At 41.3% G+C, this 16,695-nt stretch overlaps 1 protein-coding gene across 3 annotated transcripts in view; it reads left to right on the plus strand.

The window, feature by feature from the left end:
* Nucleotides 1–16,695, plus strand: part of nlgn2a (neuroligin 2a) — a 244,268-nt gene that overhangs the window by 69,846 nt on the left and 157,727 nt on the right. For 2 of the 3 annotated variants that reach the window (XM_062065372.1, XM_062065373.1), the window contains exons 2-3: nt 13,162–13,341; nt 13,466–13,899. In XM_062065372.1, the coding sequence (XP_061921356.1) occupies nt 13,223–13,341; nt 13,466–13,899 (553 nt within the window). In that variant the 5' untranslated portion in view covers nt 13,162–13,222. Of the gene's footprint in view, nt 1–13,161; nt 13,342–13,437; nt 13,900–16,695 lie in introns of those variants that run through there. The other variant, XM_062065374.1, reaches the window with a different exon arrangement.

Raw genomic sequence — 16,695 nt, forward strand, 5'->3', positions numbered from 1 at the left:
TCTGACTTGGGCGTGGCATGAGTCCTGGGGGGCGGGGCATGGAATTTGGGTGGCTTGGATTGAACCGGTAAAGAATTTGGGAAAACAATCTCCAGGTCTGTGGAGTGCTCCTTGAGCTGCCAGGCTGGCTGATTTCCATTTCCGCCCGGAGGGGGAGGAGCCTGCAGGAGCGCAGCGTGCTGTCCGCTCACCTTCCCTGACGTCCTCGGTCTGGAGCGCCGCTTCCGGGACAGGGATGACGTGCCAACGTCCCCGGGCCAAAGGGAGCTGATCGGCACCAGTTTGCCGGTCGGACCCCACATGAGATCCCTGCGCTCCATGGGGGAATGGCGGAGTGTCTCGGCTTCCATGGCGCGCAGGACCTCCCACGTTCCTTTGTCCAATCTTGCGGGAGAGCTCTTATGCTGGCGACATCTGTCAAGACTGGGTCTTTGGCGTGGTTTGCTCTCCCGTGGTGCAAAAGAATTGGAACGGACGTGGCGTGCAGGTAAAGACATAGTTTAATTATTACTATAAACTCAAACAAAAGGTACAAACAAAAGGCGCTCACAGAGGAGGTAACAAACTTGGCTATGACAAAACAAAAGGCGCGCACAATGGCGGAGAACTATGAACATTAAACAAACAAAAACTTACGTGACAAGAAACTGTGAACATGGCATGAATGTGTGATGTCGCCAGGACGAACAACAGAAACAGAAAAGCCTATATAGTGACATGATAAGTGAAAACAGGTGCGTGACTAACTGTGAACAGGTGCGTGACATGACAATGTGAAAACGTGAGACAGGTGTGTGTGAGTCCAAACGTGGAACAGGTGAAACTAATGAGTAACCATGGAAACAAAACAAAACCAGGAAGTGAAACCAGGAACTAAAAAGTGTCCAAAAACCAAGCAAAACAAAAACAAGATCAACACAGACATGACAGGTAGTGTGTATACATATATATATATATATATATATATATATATATATATATATATATATATATATATATATATATATATATATATATATATATATATATATATATATATATATATATATATATATATATATATATATATTTGTATGTATATACTTTATAGCTGTGGTGTGAGGAGCTATTGTGTTTATTCAATGTAGAGGTGGTAAATGTGTTAATTAATCACTGCCTGCCTAAATGTGTTAATTAGTCACTTCTTGTGCATATGCACTATGTAGTGTGTGTGCGCCTCATCTCCGGCTGCCTGTAGAGTGTGACGACCTGTCTATTTGACAGCTGCCGGAGTCACAAGGGTTGAAGCTGCCACCACGGCGACCGGGTCAGCTAAGTTAATTGTTCTCAGCGATGGTCCATCTTTCTCACACGCACACACACACACACACACACACACACACACACACACACACACACACACACACACACACACACACACACACACACACACACACACACACACACACACACACCCACGCTCATCCATTCTTGACCCGCTTAGCACAGTTTTAACCTTCTAATTGCCGACCTGCACACCCGGGTTCTACTTGAACGTCATTGAACTTACTCCTCGTTATCCCAGTGCAGAACCATCGCAGCATGTATTGCATTTATGCCAAGTAGTTAGCCAGACAGTGACGAATGTGAGGACGCCTCCTTGCTAATTAAAGTCTGCTCACACGTTAATTACGTCGCGCTGCTGCATTTTCAGGCCCTAATTGACAGTGGGACGACGCATCCAACCTTTGCTCGGCCCAAATTATTTGATCTTTATCTAGCTAATGGCGGCACTTCCTGTTGGTTTTGGCTCTGTGACTATCACTATATATGTGGCTCGAGTAAAGGCTAAGCATTATCCACTACATTTAACACAAAAATGCTATAATTTGCAGAAATGTCAGCACATTTTGAATGTGTTTACGATATAGCAATAGATTTAATATTGTAGGTAAATATAATATGAAAATGGATCTAATACAGTTTTACATAAAGCACATTTATGAATACGTAATACAACTTGGGCCCTGATTTACTAAAGGTTTGCTTGTACCGAAACAAATGCATACTTGATAGCACAGGCCACGGTCTCCTGCATGTTTAAAACATAGCGTAACACCACATGTAGGAGCATGTTAACATGACAGTAAATGATCAAATGTCTCTGTAGTAATGCCCCGTTTTGTACATGCAAAATCTTAATTTAACTAAGGCGGTCTCCACTGCTTTTCAATTGTACATGCAGTGTTAATAGATCACACGCTACACTCTATTTTATAGATTGCACACACTGTTTAGAAAGTGGCATTTGGCTCTTAGTAGATCAGGCCCTTGTTGGTGTAAAAATAAGACGTGTATATCAAAAAACAAATAATTAGCACAAACTAAATGGTATAGTAAATTGGGAAAATAATTCTAAAATAGCTCCTGAATTGAAAATAGAGTAGATCCCCACCTATTCACATATTTTTTTTTTTTGCTTTAAATTGTACATATATATTTTTTCTTTGCGTTAACGTGGACCTATGATGATTTTCCGCTCGTCGGACTTGTAAATGTTACCATGTTGGATATATTTGTGTATGCCAAAGCATCAAATAATAAGCTTCATGCAATTTGGCGTGAGCTTGCATGTAGTTTTATATGCCTCTGAACGCTGTAGTTTTGTTGTGTTTTCTTTAGACAGTGGTTCATGTATGACGTCACAGATTGATGGACATACATTTGTGCTTATTCACACATATGCAAAGGTGGATAGGGCTTCCTGACACAGCTGATACAGCTGCTTGTAGCTTCCCTGTCATTCCTTCTCGTTGCATTCCGCCAGCCTGCTCTGATGTCTATAAAATAAATACTTCCAAAATTATTTGTCCACAACATTTCACACGGGACTATTATGTCAAGATGGTTCACTACGAAATAGGATTAGCCGCTTAACTCTTACAAAAAAAGAAGAAAAACATTACTACGTGGTTTAAGAAATGTGTATAATAACACCAACGTGCAACATGCAGTGACATAAATGCTGCGAATAGCATCTTTTTTTTATGCATCGCTATATCAAAGAGTGTGCAGGGGTACCTAATGTTGTGACCGGTGAATTTACAGATATCCTGTTCATGACGTTTATTTTTGACCGTGTCGAGAAAAAAAAAATTGTGGTTATGTTCGTGTTCAAGAATATTTAATAGTGTATATTTTTCCATCCATCCATTTTATATGGTCTAATTTGCAATCTAACACTAACCGTTTGCAGACAGGCTAAAACAACAAATTATAAAAGTGACTGTGGAGCAAAATTCTCGCAAAATTGATACCAAAGCGTATTCAATACATATAATCTAGAGCAATGATTCTCAAACTGTGATGTATGTACTACTAGTGGTATGCAGGTCTATTCAACTGGCAGCCCGTGGGCCACATCCGGCCCGCCAAAGCTTTTCATTTGGCCCGCCAAACACCCAAAGAGGCTTGATGAAACCATTCAAAACAGGGTTGCCCATGTATGCAGTACTCCCAGCACCCCAAAGGGGGCAACAGCGAAGCATATGTGTCACAATGAAGCAGCAGTGGTTGAGTAGAAGAAGATGGCACTATCGACCTTGAAAAAATCAAAATGGAAAAAATCTGACTTAACAGCAACTGGACAACAAAGTATGAATGTATTGAAATTGCTGATTTTATGATGTATTTTCTATTTGTGGTCGTGTTCTTTTTGGCTGTTTAACTCTGGCGATCAAAACTGGTTAAATACGTATAGCGCTGAATTTTGACCAGCATTTGAACACGTGTGCAATGTTTGCTGTAATGTTTGCATTTTTAGTCTTACACACCTAAATAAAGGAAGACGTACAAAGAAATAAAACTGAGGAAGAAATATAATTCAAACGAAAGAAGATCAATCCTCAACAAAACTTAGTTATTGTTTCCTCATGCTGTTGACTGTCTAGCTGCACAAGCTGGAAATGAGTCGCCAGGGCAGAATAAGGAATTAATTGACAGAGCAGTTTAAAAGCTGATGTGTTTACTCTGTAAATGAGTAGGAATAAAAGGAATACAACCCGTGGAGGCACTTTCGAAAGAAACATCCACATTTTGATGTCAGGCCCCTGATCCCTTGGGCTCTTAAAACTGTGGCCCTCTTCATTACTTAGTTGAATAGCCCTGATATAGTGGTATTCCAAATAATCACTTGATTAAAGTACAGTGTTTTATTTTCCTATATTCAAACACAGTGTTATTGTTCAAACTGTGTGTAATGGTACAGTGGGCAAAATATTAAATATACTTGTTAAATAAAACATCTGTCTTGTTTTTAATGAAAACTTAGGCCTACCACGTTATTTTAATGTTGCTCATTATGGTGTTTTCTTTCTACAGTAAGGTGGTACTTGGTGAAAAAAGTTTGACAACCACTGATCTCGACCCCCAGTGTTTTAAATGTAGATTAGAATCATCATAGGTCCCCTTTAACTTAAATTCAAATGGGTTTTATGGCACTATCTACAGGGGAAAAACGAGTGCAGCCGATATGAATCCAGAAGAGGGCGCTGTCTCACAAGTTAATTCAACACAACCTTTCCCAGCAGTAAGATGCTTTGACAAGAAGTGATGTCGTGTAACTACACATTTTTTTAAGCACAGGGCTGTTTACTTTATGCTTGTAAATGTGTCTTAATGTGTAAAACTACATTTCAAATGTGTTTTAATAAATCTGGGAGGGTTTAGAATGCACTATCAAAAAAGGGAATTTTTTGCGTGTGTAGGGGGGTTTTGGAATGTAACCCCAGCGAATAGAAAGCAAATCAATAAATATCAAAAAACATTTAAACTCTCAAAAATAAGTCACGTTTTTTGTACAAAATCCTTAATCAGTTTTATTTATTTAGAGACAGACATAGTTTTGTTTTTCATTATTGTTTCTTCTGTTAATATCAGAGTCCGTTATGCAAAAAGGTCATCCCTAGAAGCACACAGCTTATGGACAGGGACCCACAATTAAAATATGCTTCATCATATAATATACAAAATACAATACAATACAATACTTTTCAGAATCTACCCACTAAATACTCATTTACAATTTCATTTATAAATAAAAAAGGAATCTTTAAATCCACCAAATCAGTCTCAGTATCCTATTATTCAAATGTGATTAAAAGGTTGCATCTAGAGCAGGGGTGGGCAATTAATTTTTACCGGGGGCTGCATGAGCAACCTGAGCACTGCTGGAGGGCCACACCGACAATATTTCAATTAAATTTTGCTCAAATTATTTTTGATTTACCGTAAGATAAATAATATTAATAACAATAATTTCATTTAACCTAACTTAACTTTATACAAAAGCAGATTGCTTTGGATAGTTTTATTTTTAACACTGTCTTACACAACACTTCCTGATGTATAATACAATGCAAAAATGTCAATTTCTGTCACTTTATCCTGCATCCTCTTTAAAAGTCCAACATTTTCCCCCGTCAGATTTGGACAACCATCTGTTGTCACACCTGCCAGCTTGTCCAATTTCAGTTCTAACATGTCCAAACACGCATTTACTTATGTGAACAAGTCATTACCTGTGGTTGTCTCTTTAATTGACTGCCTGGCTGCCAGCTCCTCTGTGATTTGAAAGTCTGCAGTTATCCCACGTAAGAAGATGAGCAACTGGGTGGTGTTACAGTACGTACATCGCAGCTTTCATCCAAAGCCAGCGAAAAACAGTCAAAGTCGGCCGTTCTGTTCTTCAGCTGAAGCTCCAAGTTTCCAACGATGGTCTCAACCCACCTCGTTACAGTGCGTCGGGAGAGTGACACATTCTCAAATGTGCCCCTCTTCTCCGGGCATATCAGCGCAACAGAGTCCAATAAGCACTCCTTAATAAACTCTCCGTCAGAAAACGCCTTACTTTTTCTGACGATTTTGTGAGAAATGACGAAACTTGTCCTGATGGCTGCATCTCTGGGAGTGTGAAATTTGGCAAAAAGTCCTTGTTGGGTTTGCAGTTTTACCATCAACACTTCAGCCTCCCTTGCGCGCTTTTCATCAGACAGATTCCGGTATTTTCCTCGTGCTTCGTCGTGTAGTGGCGATTCAAATTATATTCTTTAAACACAGCAACCTGTGTACCACAAATTAAGCACACAGCTTTACCTTTAATTTCTGTAAAGAAATACTTGGCAGTCCATGTCTTGTTGAAAACACGGCATTCGTCATCAACTTTTCTCTTTTTAGCGTCTTGGGGTTAACCGGGCATCACTTGTCGCTGTGCACCTTCACTCACAGGTTACACACGGACATACACCCATAAATAACACTTTTCAAAATAAAAGCAGCACAGTTGTATTGCACGCACGACATAGATGTTTTTTTAAAATTTATTTTGTAATTTGTGATTGCCGCTGTTCACATTCACTCACAATCGCGCCCAAGCATACGTCCACACGGAAGTAATGCAAATAACGCTTTTCAAAACAAAAGCAGCACCGTTGTATTGCACACTCGACAAAGATACTTTTTTGAATTTATTTTGTAATTTATGATTGGCCTCACGCGGGCCGGACACAGACTCACAAAGGGCCGGATGTGGCCCGCGGGCCGCCGAATGCCCAGGTCTGATCTAGAGGATCTGCGATAATCGTATCATTCATACAGAGGTCAAGACCAAAATGATGTGACTAATGTGATCCTACTAAAATAAAGTATAACAGTATTTTTGTTTGCTTTGAGTCTAATATGGATTAACTGCAAAAAAAATAGTGGTTGTTGTAAAAAAATATTCTGAAAAAATAATGTTGACTGGTCTCCTTCCTTTTGGATGACTTCATGAGCACAACTGGCATGTTTCTACAGTTGCAGTCATCATTGGACAGGTACACTTTTTGCAGTGAAGTGAATATAAGAACCAAATGTTCGCTTGACGCACAGAGTGATGGTTGCGACTAAACACTCCTACAGCTGAAAGCAGAATCCAAACACGTCAAGAAAACAACCCCCCAAAATGAGCTAATTTGCCAAAACAAACGAGCACCCTTGCGACTGTAAACACATCATGCGAGTGATATGCAAATGAGGGCTCCCTGTGCCTTTGAGCAAGCTCGCCAGATGCTGGTGAGCTTGGCCTGATGCTTGGCTGCTGCTGCTGAGAGGGAGGACGGTTGGGATAAACAGCAGGAGACTCAAAATGTTGTGTGATTAACGTGGTGGAGTTTGCCAACTGGCTCGTTCCGCCTGGAGGTGTGGATGGTGCAGTAATTGGAGAGATGAGGCAAAGAGTTCTATTGGCTCAGCGACCCCTAAATGAAATACTTCCTTGGCCAACATGAGCGCACGCCGATGGATCCATCGCAGACATTGTGCCTCATTCACTCCTATGGATGGAGGTTTTTCGGGTGTGAAGGAGAAGCAGCTTTCATATGTGGAGTCCCATTTTAGTCTGCGTGTGATATAGTGAGTCTCCCATGAAGGACAAATATAGCAACATAGCAGCGGAAAAAGCGAGAATTTTGTGAAGGTGGAATGTAATAGAAACTCAACCTTTAGTGTGCAGAAAACCTCTGTCAGTCATTCTTGCTGCAAATAGAAGCACCTGTGTCACAGATAGACCTACTGTTGTTCAGAGGTGGGTAGAGTAGCCAGAAATTGTACTCAAGTAAGAGTACTGTTACTTTAATAAATAAATGATAAATGGGTTATACTTGTATAGCGCTTTTCTACCTTCAAGGTACTCAAAGCGCTTTGACAGTATTTCCACATTCACCCATACATTCACACACTGATGGCGGGAGCTGCCATGCAAGGTGCTAACCAGCAGCCATCAGGAGCAAGGGTGAAGTGTCTTGCCCAAGGACACAACGGACGTGACTAGGATGGTAGAAGGTGGGGATTGAACCCCAGTAACCAGCAACCCTCCGATTGCTGGCACAACTTCTTTAGAGATTTATTACTCAAGTAAAAGTAAGGAGTAGTCACCCAAATATTTACTTGAGTAAAAGTAAAAAGTGTTATTGTTGGGTCACCTTTAACACAAAGCAAAGATGTGGATGTTTTGTACAGATAACTTAGCATATATTTGAGCATCTTTAATACACAAAGAGCCTGATTTACTGCGTGTACTAAAACATTTGCCAACCTGATAATGTATGCAAATAGCAAGCACAATCCATTTACGGCGTGGCGAAGTTGGTAGAGTGGCTGTGCCAGCAATCGGAGGGTTGCTAGTTACTGGGGTTCAATCCCCACCTTCTACCATCCTAGTCACGGCCGATGTGTCCTTGGGCAAGACACTTCACCCTTGCTCCTTATGGGTGCTGGTTAGCGCTTTGCATGGCAGCTCCCGCCATCAGTGTGTGAATGTGTGTGTGAATGTGGAAATACTGTCAAAGCGCTTTGAGTACCTTGAAGGTAGAAAAGCGCTATACAAGTATAACCCATTTATCATTTATTTATTTATATTTAGCATTCTTTTCTGCAAGTTCATGATTTATCAAGCCTGAAACTGTTTTGCGGCCGCTGTTTTGCATCTATATATAGCACGTTATGAATGTATGTGCAAACTGGCGCATTTATGCACGAATGGCTGTGCCACGGCCATTGTGAGGAGGCGATCACTACTATGATTGATGATGGAGATACAGATCTCTGTCTGTGTGCGTGTCAACATATTTGGACCGTCAGAAACTAAAATATTAGACCTATCGTTTAGTAAATTTTGTCATTTCACAATTTTATAACTGCTGGCTGATTACAACTATCGTAATTCAATTGATTTGCTGTGGTGTCTGCTGGCGTTATTTTTAAAAGTGTTTGTTTTCTAATAATATTATGTGTTCTTTGGTATATCCTGATAAAAAAAACATATTTCTTGCATCTGAATCATTGCAGATGCACCATCACAACACCTTAGGCGTGCTAATAAATAGGTTTGTTGTCTAGACTGCACTTCTATTTAGCCCAGAAAAGATTGTATAAATTATGTTTGTGCACTGCATTTACACAACATTACAAAACACCACAGGTTGGAATCTTATGATGCAATGGGTGTGCAGTAAATAGATCTCCATGGCGAGGGCAGATGGTACACACAAAATCCTCATTTTTAAATACTTCTGAACTTATCAATTGTACATGCAGTCTTAGTAGATCACCTGCAACACACCAACTAATAGTACACGCAAGTTCATAGTTTACATAAAGCTTAATTGTCTGTGGTATTCAGAATCTAATTAGATGATGCCAAAAATGTCAATCCTTCAGTTTTTCTGTATGAAGGGAAAAAGTTTGGACAACTGTGGTCAACTCTCCTCGGTAAGATAGTTAACTTATTAGTTAGTCCGCTAGCTAGCGAACAAGCTAACTATTTTACCAAGATGAGTCGGAGACTGCATCCTCCAGATGTCCGACATGTCTCTGCTTTACGGGCTTCCGTACTGCCGTGAAAAGCAAGGTCCACTTTGCAAATTGAGGAAGTTAGTGTTTAGTCTTTACTCGCGATGTTTTTCTCTTCCTGTTGCTCGGCAGTCACTGGTTGCGCAGAAGCAGTCATGTTCCTTCTATGTCCGGAAAAAAAATTATCCTATTGTCAAAGGAATTTGTCACAGACAGATTTTATTGATTATTTCTTGTCTGATTCAATTGATTCACTGTCAATGAATGTGTGTATCCGTACTAGTTACTGTGATTTTAAACACAATGTATCGTTTTTCATGGAAAAAATGAGGTGTGTTCCTTGGACGCAAGGAGAGTCAGTTGACTGCGTCCTTTCAGATAATTACGGTACACGTCTGGATCACAGGACTCGTACTTAGCAACATTACTGAATATATCTTGATAATAAGGGATAGTTTAGTTGATACAGTATGCAGAGGGCCAATACAATTCCAAATGTGCTGTGGACCACACTTTGGACATCCATGACCTACATCAATAGCCTAAAATATTACTGGACCAGCCAAGAGTCCTCCTGTGATTAGTGTGAATGAAATCAATATAATGATGCAAGATCATAAAGCCCCTCTGCGACCAAGCTTGCATTACGTCGGATTTATCACGGTGCACAACGTCAACCAGAGGCAGTGGTCCTCTAAACGTCATCTTTACCCAAAGGACTCAAACAACCATGGTGCATCGTTTCGTGAAGCAATGCAGGACAGGCTGCAAAGTGCAACGGTGTGTGGAAAAGATCATAATCACCCCCTACTTCAGATGAGTCTTTTCCTGGCAGCTTCTGTGGCCAAAGCTTGGGCTTCATCTCTCTACCCTCTGCATCATCAATCACTTAAGCCCCCCCACCTCCTTCTCCGATGCGAGTGCACACACACGCTGGATCAATTACGGCCTCCAAATTGAGCCAATTAAACACTCAGATGCACCCGCAAATTCTGCAGGTTGCCTGGCATCACAGCTAAGCTGGCGTCTTTGACCACTCTTGACAAGTTTCCATCCATCCATTTTCTATACTGCTTATCCCCATTAGGGCCACGGCTGAGCTAGAGCCTATCCATAAACTGGTCTCCAACCAAGCACAGGGCACACACAGTGGTACCTGGGTTTCATACACCACTGTTTTTAATCATTCGGTTCTTGGCAAAACTATTCACCAAGAAAATTGTCTGTTTTCATACATTCAAATCAAACTTAAAATCAAACTTTATTTATAACAGTTTTTATACACAGGCAAGTGGCAACACAAATTGCTTTGCAGGGGAAAAAAGAAAGAAATGAAGAAAACACACACATACTATAATATTAAGCAAGTGATAGTAGTAATAATAGCAATAAATAAAATAGAAAATAACATGATATAATAATAAAAAAACATAAGAGTTTAAAATGATCAGTAAAAAGCACAAATAAAACAGTGAGTATTTTACCTTTTAAAAAAAAAAAAAAATGTCTACGGTATCTGCAGTCCTGAGGCTCTTCGACAAGCTATCCCACAGGTGGGGGCCAAAGTGGCTAAATGTCGCCTCATTGTGGATCTTTGTTCTGGTATTTGATAAAGCTAAAAGGACAGTGCCAGAGGATCTTAGGATCCGCCAGGGTTGATACGGAAAAAGCAGGTCAAATAGATAAGAAGGTGCAAGGCCATTCCGACGTTTAAAAACTTATAGAACTTTAAAATCGACCCTGAAGCGGATGGGGTGCCAATGCAGCGACTTTAAAACTGGTGTAATGTGCTCCCGCCCCTGGTTATTTTTGGGAAAACCAGAAACCTCTGCGTTGGCCTGAGAGAAAAACGGGCGGACTCTGGCCATGTTTTTAAGACGATAAAAAAATATTTTTGTAATATTTTTAATGTGTAGGACATAAGTCAGCTTAAAGTAAAAAATCACACCTATTGTCTTGGTTTTAGTCACTATCTGTTCTAGTAAGATCAAACATACAGCAATGACACAGTTGAGTTGAGTACATTTCCAAAATAAGCCACTAGTGGTGAGTATAAGGAAAAGCAAGGTAAAGTTACAGACAGACAAGTCTTTTTACAAGTTTGGAGGGCTGCACGGACAGACAACTCTTACTCGGCAGAAATGTTGTAGAAGTCCCGTGTAAAAATACAGCCAATTGAGGAAACATTTTTTTTGTTTTTTTCATAATACAGACACACATAAAATGCGCACACATGGCTCTGATTATAAACACACACAGATCGATATACAGACACACACATTAGCACACAGACACGTGAATTGGATTACAGACGCACAAATTGAAATACACACTTGTAAATAATTTTGCTACAATAATACTTCCATAGGGCGCACTTTTGCTGCTTTCTTCACCATGACAGGGTGATAATTTCAGATGTAAGGACAATAATGTCCATGCAACGAGGACATTAGGCTGAACACATACTGCGTCAGAATAACACACAGAATTAGCAATGCTGCTTTAATGGCTTCTAAACAGGAGAACATAATCATTTTGACATGAACGAGCCACTCTATTGTCTGTGGGGCTCTAATTATCTGATGTCTAGCCATGGGACTTTTGACTTTCAAATGCAAAATGCTTTATTGGCAGTGCGAGAAGACAAGGGCACAGAGTTGCTTAAGTGTGACGGAATTATACGCTTAATGGCGATTTTAAATCTGCCGATTTAAGCCGGGCGATAAAGCAAAGAGAGAGTGTTCAAATTTTAAAGAAAGCCCCCATGGGATTGGTGGTCCATTACGTAACACCGGCCAACAATGGTATTATGATGACGGTGTAATCTCCCTCCATGCATTTGTGACTGGTTGTCTTACATGAGGATTTGCTCTGTAGATGAAATGAATGGTGCTCAATCATTCATGTGCACAATTAGGGCTTGTCCATGCCGCAAACCTGGCACGGCATGTTTGATCTTTGACCCAGCAGTTAGTTAAGTCAAGGTTTGTGACATCTCTGGGGTTTACTTTTGGGAGTCGACTGGTACTTTAAAAAGTAGTTAGTGCACGTTCCAGATCTGTGGTGTGATGCGTTAAAGAAAGTGCAGCGGCGGCGGCACAGTGCGAGAGGGTTTCCCAGGTCACATGACCAAATCCCAGTGGCAGGGTTTATTTTCAGCTCATGCTCAGTAATCACAATGCACTGGGACTGAAATGATTTTCCCTAAAATGAACTCTCAACTCAGAGATGTACTGTTTGATCGCACTGATCAATTAAAGCATCAATTAGTAATTGAGTTGAGTTGAGTTTGAGTTTATTTCGAACATGAATGCATACAACATGATACATCACTATTTCCAGTTTCTCTTTTCAACATGTTCGAAAAGGAGTAGGAAGAAGCAGAGCTTATTTAATCCTACCCCTTTTCTTTTACATAACGGTTGCTAAAACTTTTGTTCACTTCCTGTTCTCAATTTATTCACAATATACTCCATAAGTAATCACAATAAAAATAAATAAATAAATAATAATTGGTGAAGTAAATTATATTTCATATGATGAGATAAGTAAGATTACTTTGAGATTATAATTAGATTATAACCCTCACTTGCCTATCAATCTTGATTCTTTATTTTAGTTTGTAGGGCTGCAACGATTCATCAGCATCCTTGACAAAAATCGATAGTAAAAATTGTCGACAATAGTTGGTGACATCATTGCTCGTGTTTTTCCAAAAATAGAGGCGGTCAAAACCTTTGCCTGTATTTTGTATTCCAGCTGCAGTGAAACTTGATGCTGCTTGTCTCTGTGCAGGTGCTGACGTAGATGACGTCACCAGGACGGGACATGACAGGTCGCAAGGGGATGGACCATAATGGGACCATGGCTGTGGAAGCCAATGAAAAAGCCTTGCCTCCGCACTGACCTGGCGCCCCCGCAGAGGACCGCCCACCCTCTCCAGCGCCCTCCTCATCCATGTTCTCCTTTCACATGGTCAGAGAAGCTCCTTTTGTATTTTTTATAACGGCTGCGTGTCGCTTCAGTCAACCGGCTTTGGACTCCGCTGCCTTTTGATGATCACGTCATCAGCAGCCATGTTTTTATTTGTACTTGCTAGCAAAGAAGAGAGAAAAAGGTCCGTCATGGCCGACTGGTGCTTGATGAGCCTTGCCCTCTTCAGCCTGGCCTTCAGTCAAAAAGTGGACCCGTCCAAGCACCCTGTGGTCACCACCAACTACGGCAAGCTGCGAGGGATCAAGAAGGACCTCAACAACGAAATCCTGGGCCCGGTGGAGCAGTACCTGGGCGTGCCCTATGCCACCGCCCCAATCGGCGACCGCCGCTTTCAGCCGCCCGAAGCCCCGGGCTCGTGGCAGGAGATCCGCAACGCCACCCAGTTTGCCCCCGTGTGCCCCCAAAACGTGCATGGGGTGCTGCCGGAGATCATGCTGCCCGTGTGGTTCACAGACAACCTGGACGTGGCAGCGGGCTACATCCAGAACCAGAGCGAGGACTGCCTCTATCTCAACGTCTACGTGCCGACCGAGGATGGTGAGTGCAGGCTGGGTGGGAGGAGCTATGGCTGACTCTCTGCTAAGCCCCGCCTCTGTCAGTCACACCAAGCATGGTTCACGCCAGCATCCATTGAAGTCTAAGTTGTGATTGGCCAGTCGCTCTTAAAGGGGAGGGGCTTAGCAAATTGTCTGGTAGATCTTTTTTCTGATCCTCCTGTTCTTTAACAATCCTGCAAGTATTCCTGATTCTCTTCTTGCTGCAGATGCTGCATGTGGACAAAAGTATTGAGTCAATAATTAATCAAGTGGTCATTTCTTCTTTTTAATATAAACCTTTGGCCAATACTTAGTTTCTGACTTTTGGGAATATTTTACGGATGTTTTTTTTTTCTGTTCCCCTGCAGTGCACTAAGCAGGTTGCATGCATGTTTGGGAGAGTTTGGTGTGGAAGAATCAATACTTTTGTCCATACAAATGCTTTGGGAGAAACTAAAAAAAAGTGCACTATTATTGTCATTATATGCCTGATCTGTGTGCTTTTGTTGAAATGCAGTTTTTGAAGCTTGTGGACATGTATGTCTGTGGGACACTGTGTGTGTGTGTGTGTGAGAGAGAGGAAAAAGAGACTTTATCCATGTCGTCTGTGATTCTCCTTTCCTCGTGATGTTTCTTTTTCCAGTTGAGACCAGCTGCATTTAGTCAAAGGTGTCGTCTTCTTCCTCACACACTTTTATTCCGTTTTTTTAAGCTTTTCACAGCTTGACACCCCCTCCCTCCTTTCTCTTTGCACATCTTCATCATTGCTGCTTATAGCTCCTCAGCCGCATATAGGACCTGGCGTCTGGAGTCTTTTTCACTGGTTTAAATTCATGTGTTTCTTAGCTCTTTTTTTTTCTGGGGCAGCTAAATGTGCATAAAAAAATGTGCGATTGCATACACGATAAAAAGGTGAAGTGTGAATTTTTTTTAATTTTTTTTTACACAAGTCCATTTGTGCACTCTACTTTTTAGTGCATAAACGGGCCACTCTTGTGGCTTTTTACTTGCATTTTTTTTTACCAGCTTTAAACAATATTACATTGAAATGTGTGTTTTTTTCACTTTTTTATGAACCCGATGATATTGTTGTTGAATTAAAACCTCCTTTTCCCCGTGTGTATGAGCAACAGCCAAGCTTGTTTTGCAATAGGGTCAGGCATTAGGACCCAGGGGATCCTATTAGGCCTTCACGCAAACTGGGAGGGGCTCCGACAACGCCCCACTCCTGGAGATGATGTCTCATAAATCATAGTGAGTGGTTTTCATCTGGCTCCTGCAGAGTCACTCCAGATCGATGGACGCATGGAAGGGAGGCGTAGGGGTGGGGGGCCGCTAAGGGAACGTGGTCGTTCACTGGCAGCCTCCAGCTTGCACACAAACCGCATTCTTCTAGCTTGCAGACTTATGCTGGGAAGCCGACGACCACAAAAAAGTATAATTTGCGAGTCGTCCTCGTTTCTTTTTTTTTTAATCATCACCTACCCGATAACGTCAGACAATAAAGTGAGGTATCACTTTTGCAAATTCTGTATTGCTCGTGCAAAAAGATGGACCCTCCCCCCCTCACTAGCAGACTGGGGTTTAACCCTCCTAAGTGCTTACAAAGCGCCAATTAGGCCACCGGGTTCTACTTAATTAGCTCTGACCGAGGAGAGTTTACGCCTGCTCTGCCAGGCGGATCCTCCAGGATGTGAACTTCTCACCTCAGCAGCCTCGTTAGCGCCAGGCTTCTTAAGGGCGTGCACGCCCGTCATTATTCCATCCCTAGCGCCATCTATCTCTGTGATGCATCAGTCACCATCTGGTCGTCTTGCGATATTTCAATTTCCTTTAAAGATTCATCAGGAGCTGCTCGATGCTAACGCCATAACGCAGGCCGATAGCCTCACTGCTGCACCGAGATGTTTCAAGAAATGAAAGAGGGGGGAAAAAACTAATAGATTAATAATAGAAGGAGCACACCGAAGGTGCCAGCTTGCTGCAATAAAAAAGGGATGTGTAACTGCTGATGCAAAAAAAAAATCTCTTTATTGTCCCGCTCATCTTTTCTCCTCTTGCCAGCTTAGCTTGCTTCGCTTTAAAGGGAGAAAATGCACAAAACGCATGAATAGATCTGCATCGATCTGCAAAATGCGTATCTATGTATGCTACACATCTAATAATAATACACCTGTTCTCTTTGTGTTGCTTGCTAATGCTAAAAGCAAAAAATAAAACTATTTTTTAGGACAAAAAATTTATTTTATAACACTAAATCCTGTTGACACCCTCTCAAACTAAATATTTCAGTGTGCAAGCAGAACGATGATGATTTTAATTGACATTTAAAACAATTTTTTGTGGTTTAGAACAGTAGCTATGTGCACATGGACCCAATTAATCGGAATAAAAAATGCTTTATGTAAACTCGTCATTCGGAATATTCTGACCCCATCATCACACACGTTCGGATCAAAATTTAATTCCGATCGAGACGTGTGGTTAATGCCAATATTCATTTAGGTATAAGCGCATGAAAACACTCTTGCTAAAATTTAGGTCAAAGCTATTGTTACTGCACATGTCTATGATGTCCGCTATACTTCGGGGGTGGAGCGGGGACTGAATTTAATAGTCTTGGAATGAAGCCATTGTCTTGCTGCTGTCTCCCTCCCATTCAACATGTACAGAAGTAGCGTTATATACTGTTGACTTTGTTGATTTAAAACCCAGACTAGCAAAAACAAAAGTATGGTCTGGAGTGTCGATGTAACAATAAAAGGCACGTACACAGAATGTCGTAACATGAAGACTT

The sequence above is a fragment of the Entelurus aequoreus genome, linkage group LG12 (assembly GCF_033978785.1).
Source record: "Entelurus aequoreus isolate RoL-2023_Sb linkage group LG12, RoL_Eaeq_v1.1, whole genome shotgun sequence".
Taxonomy (NCBI): domain Eukaryota; kingdom Metazoa; phylum Chordata; class Actinopteri; order Syngnathiformes; family Syngnathidae; genus Entelurus; species Entelurus aequoreus.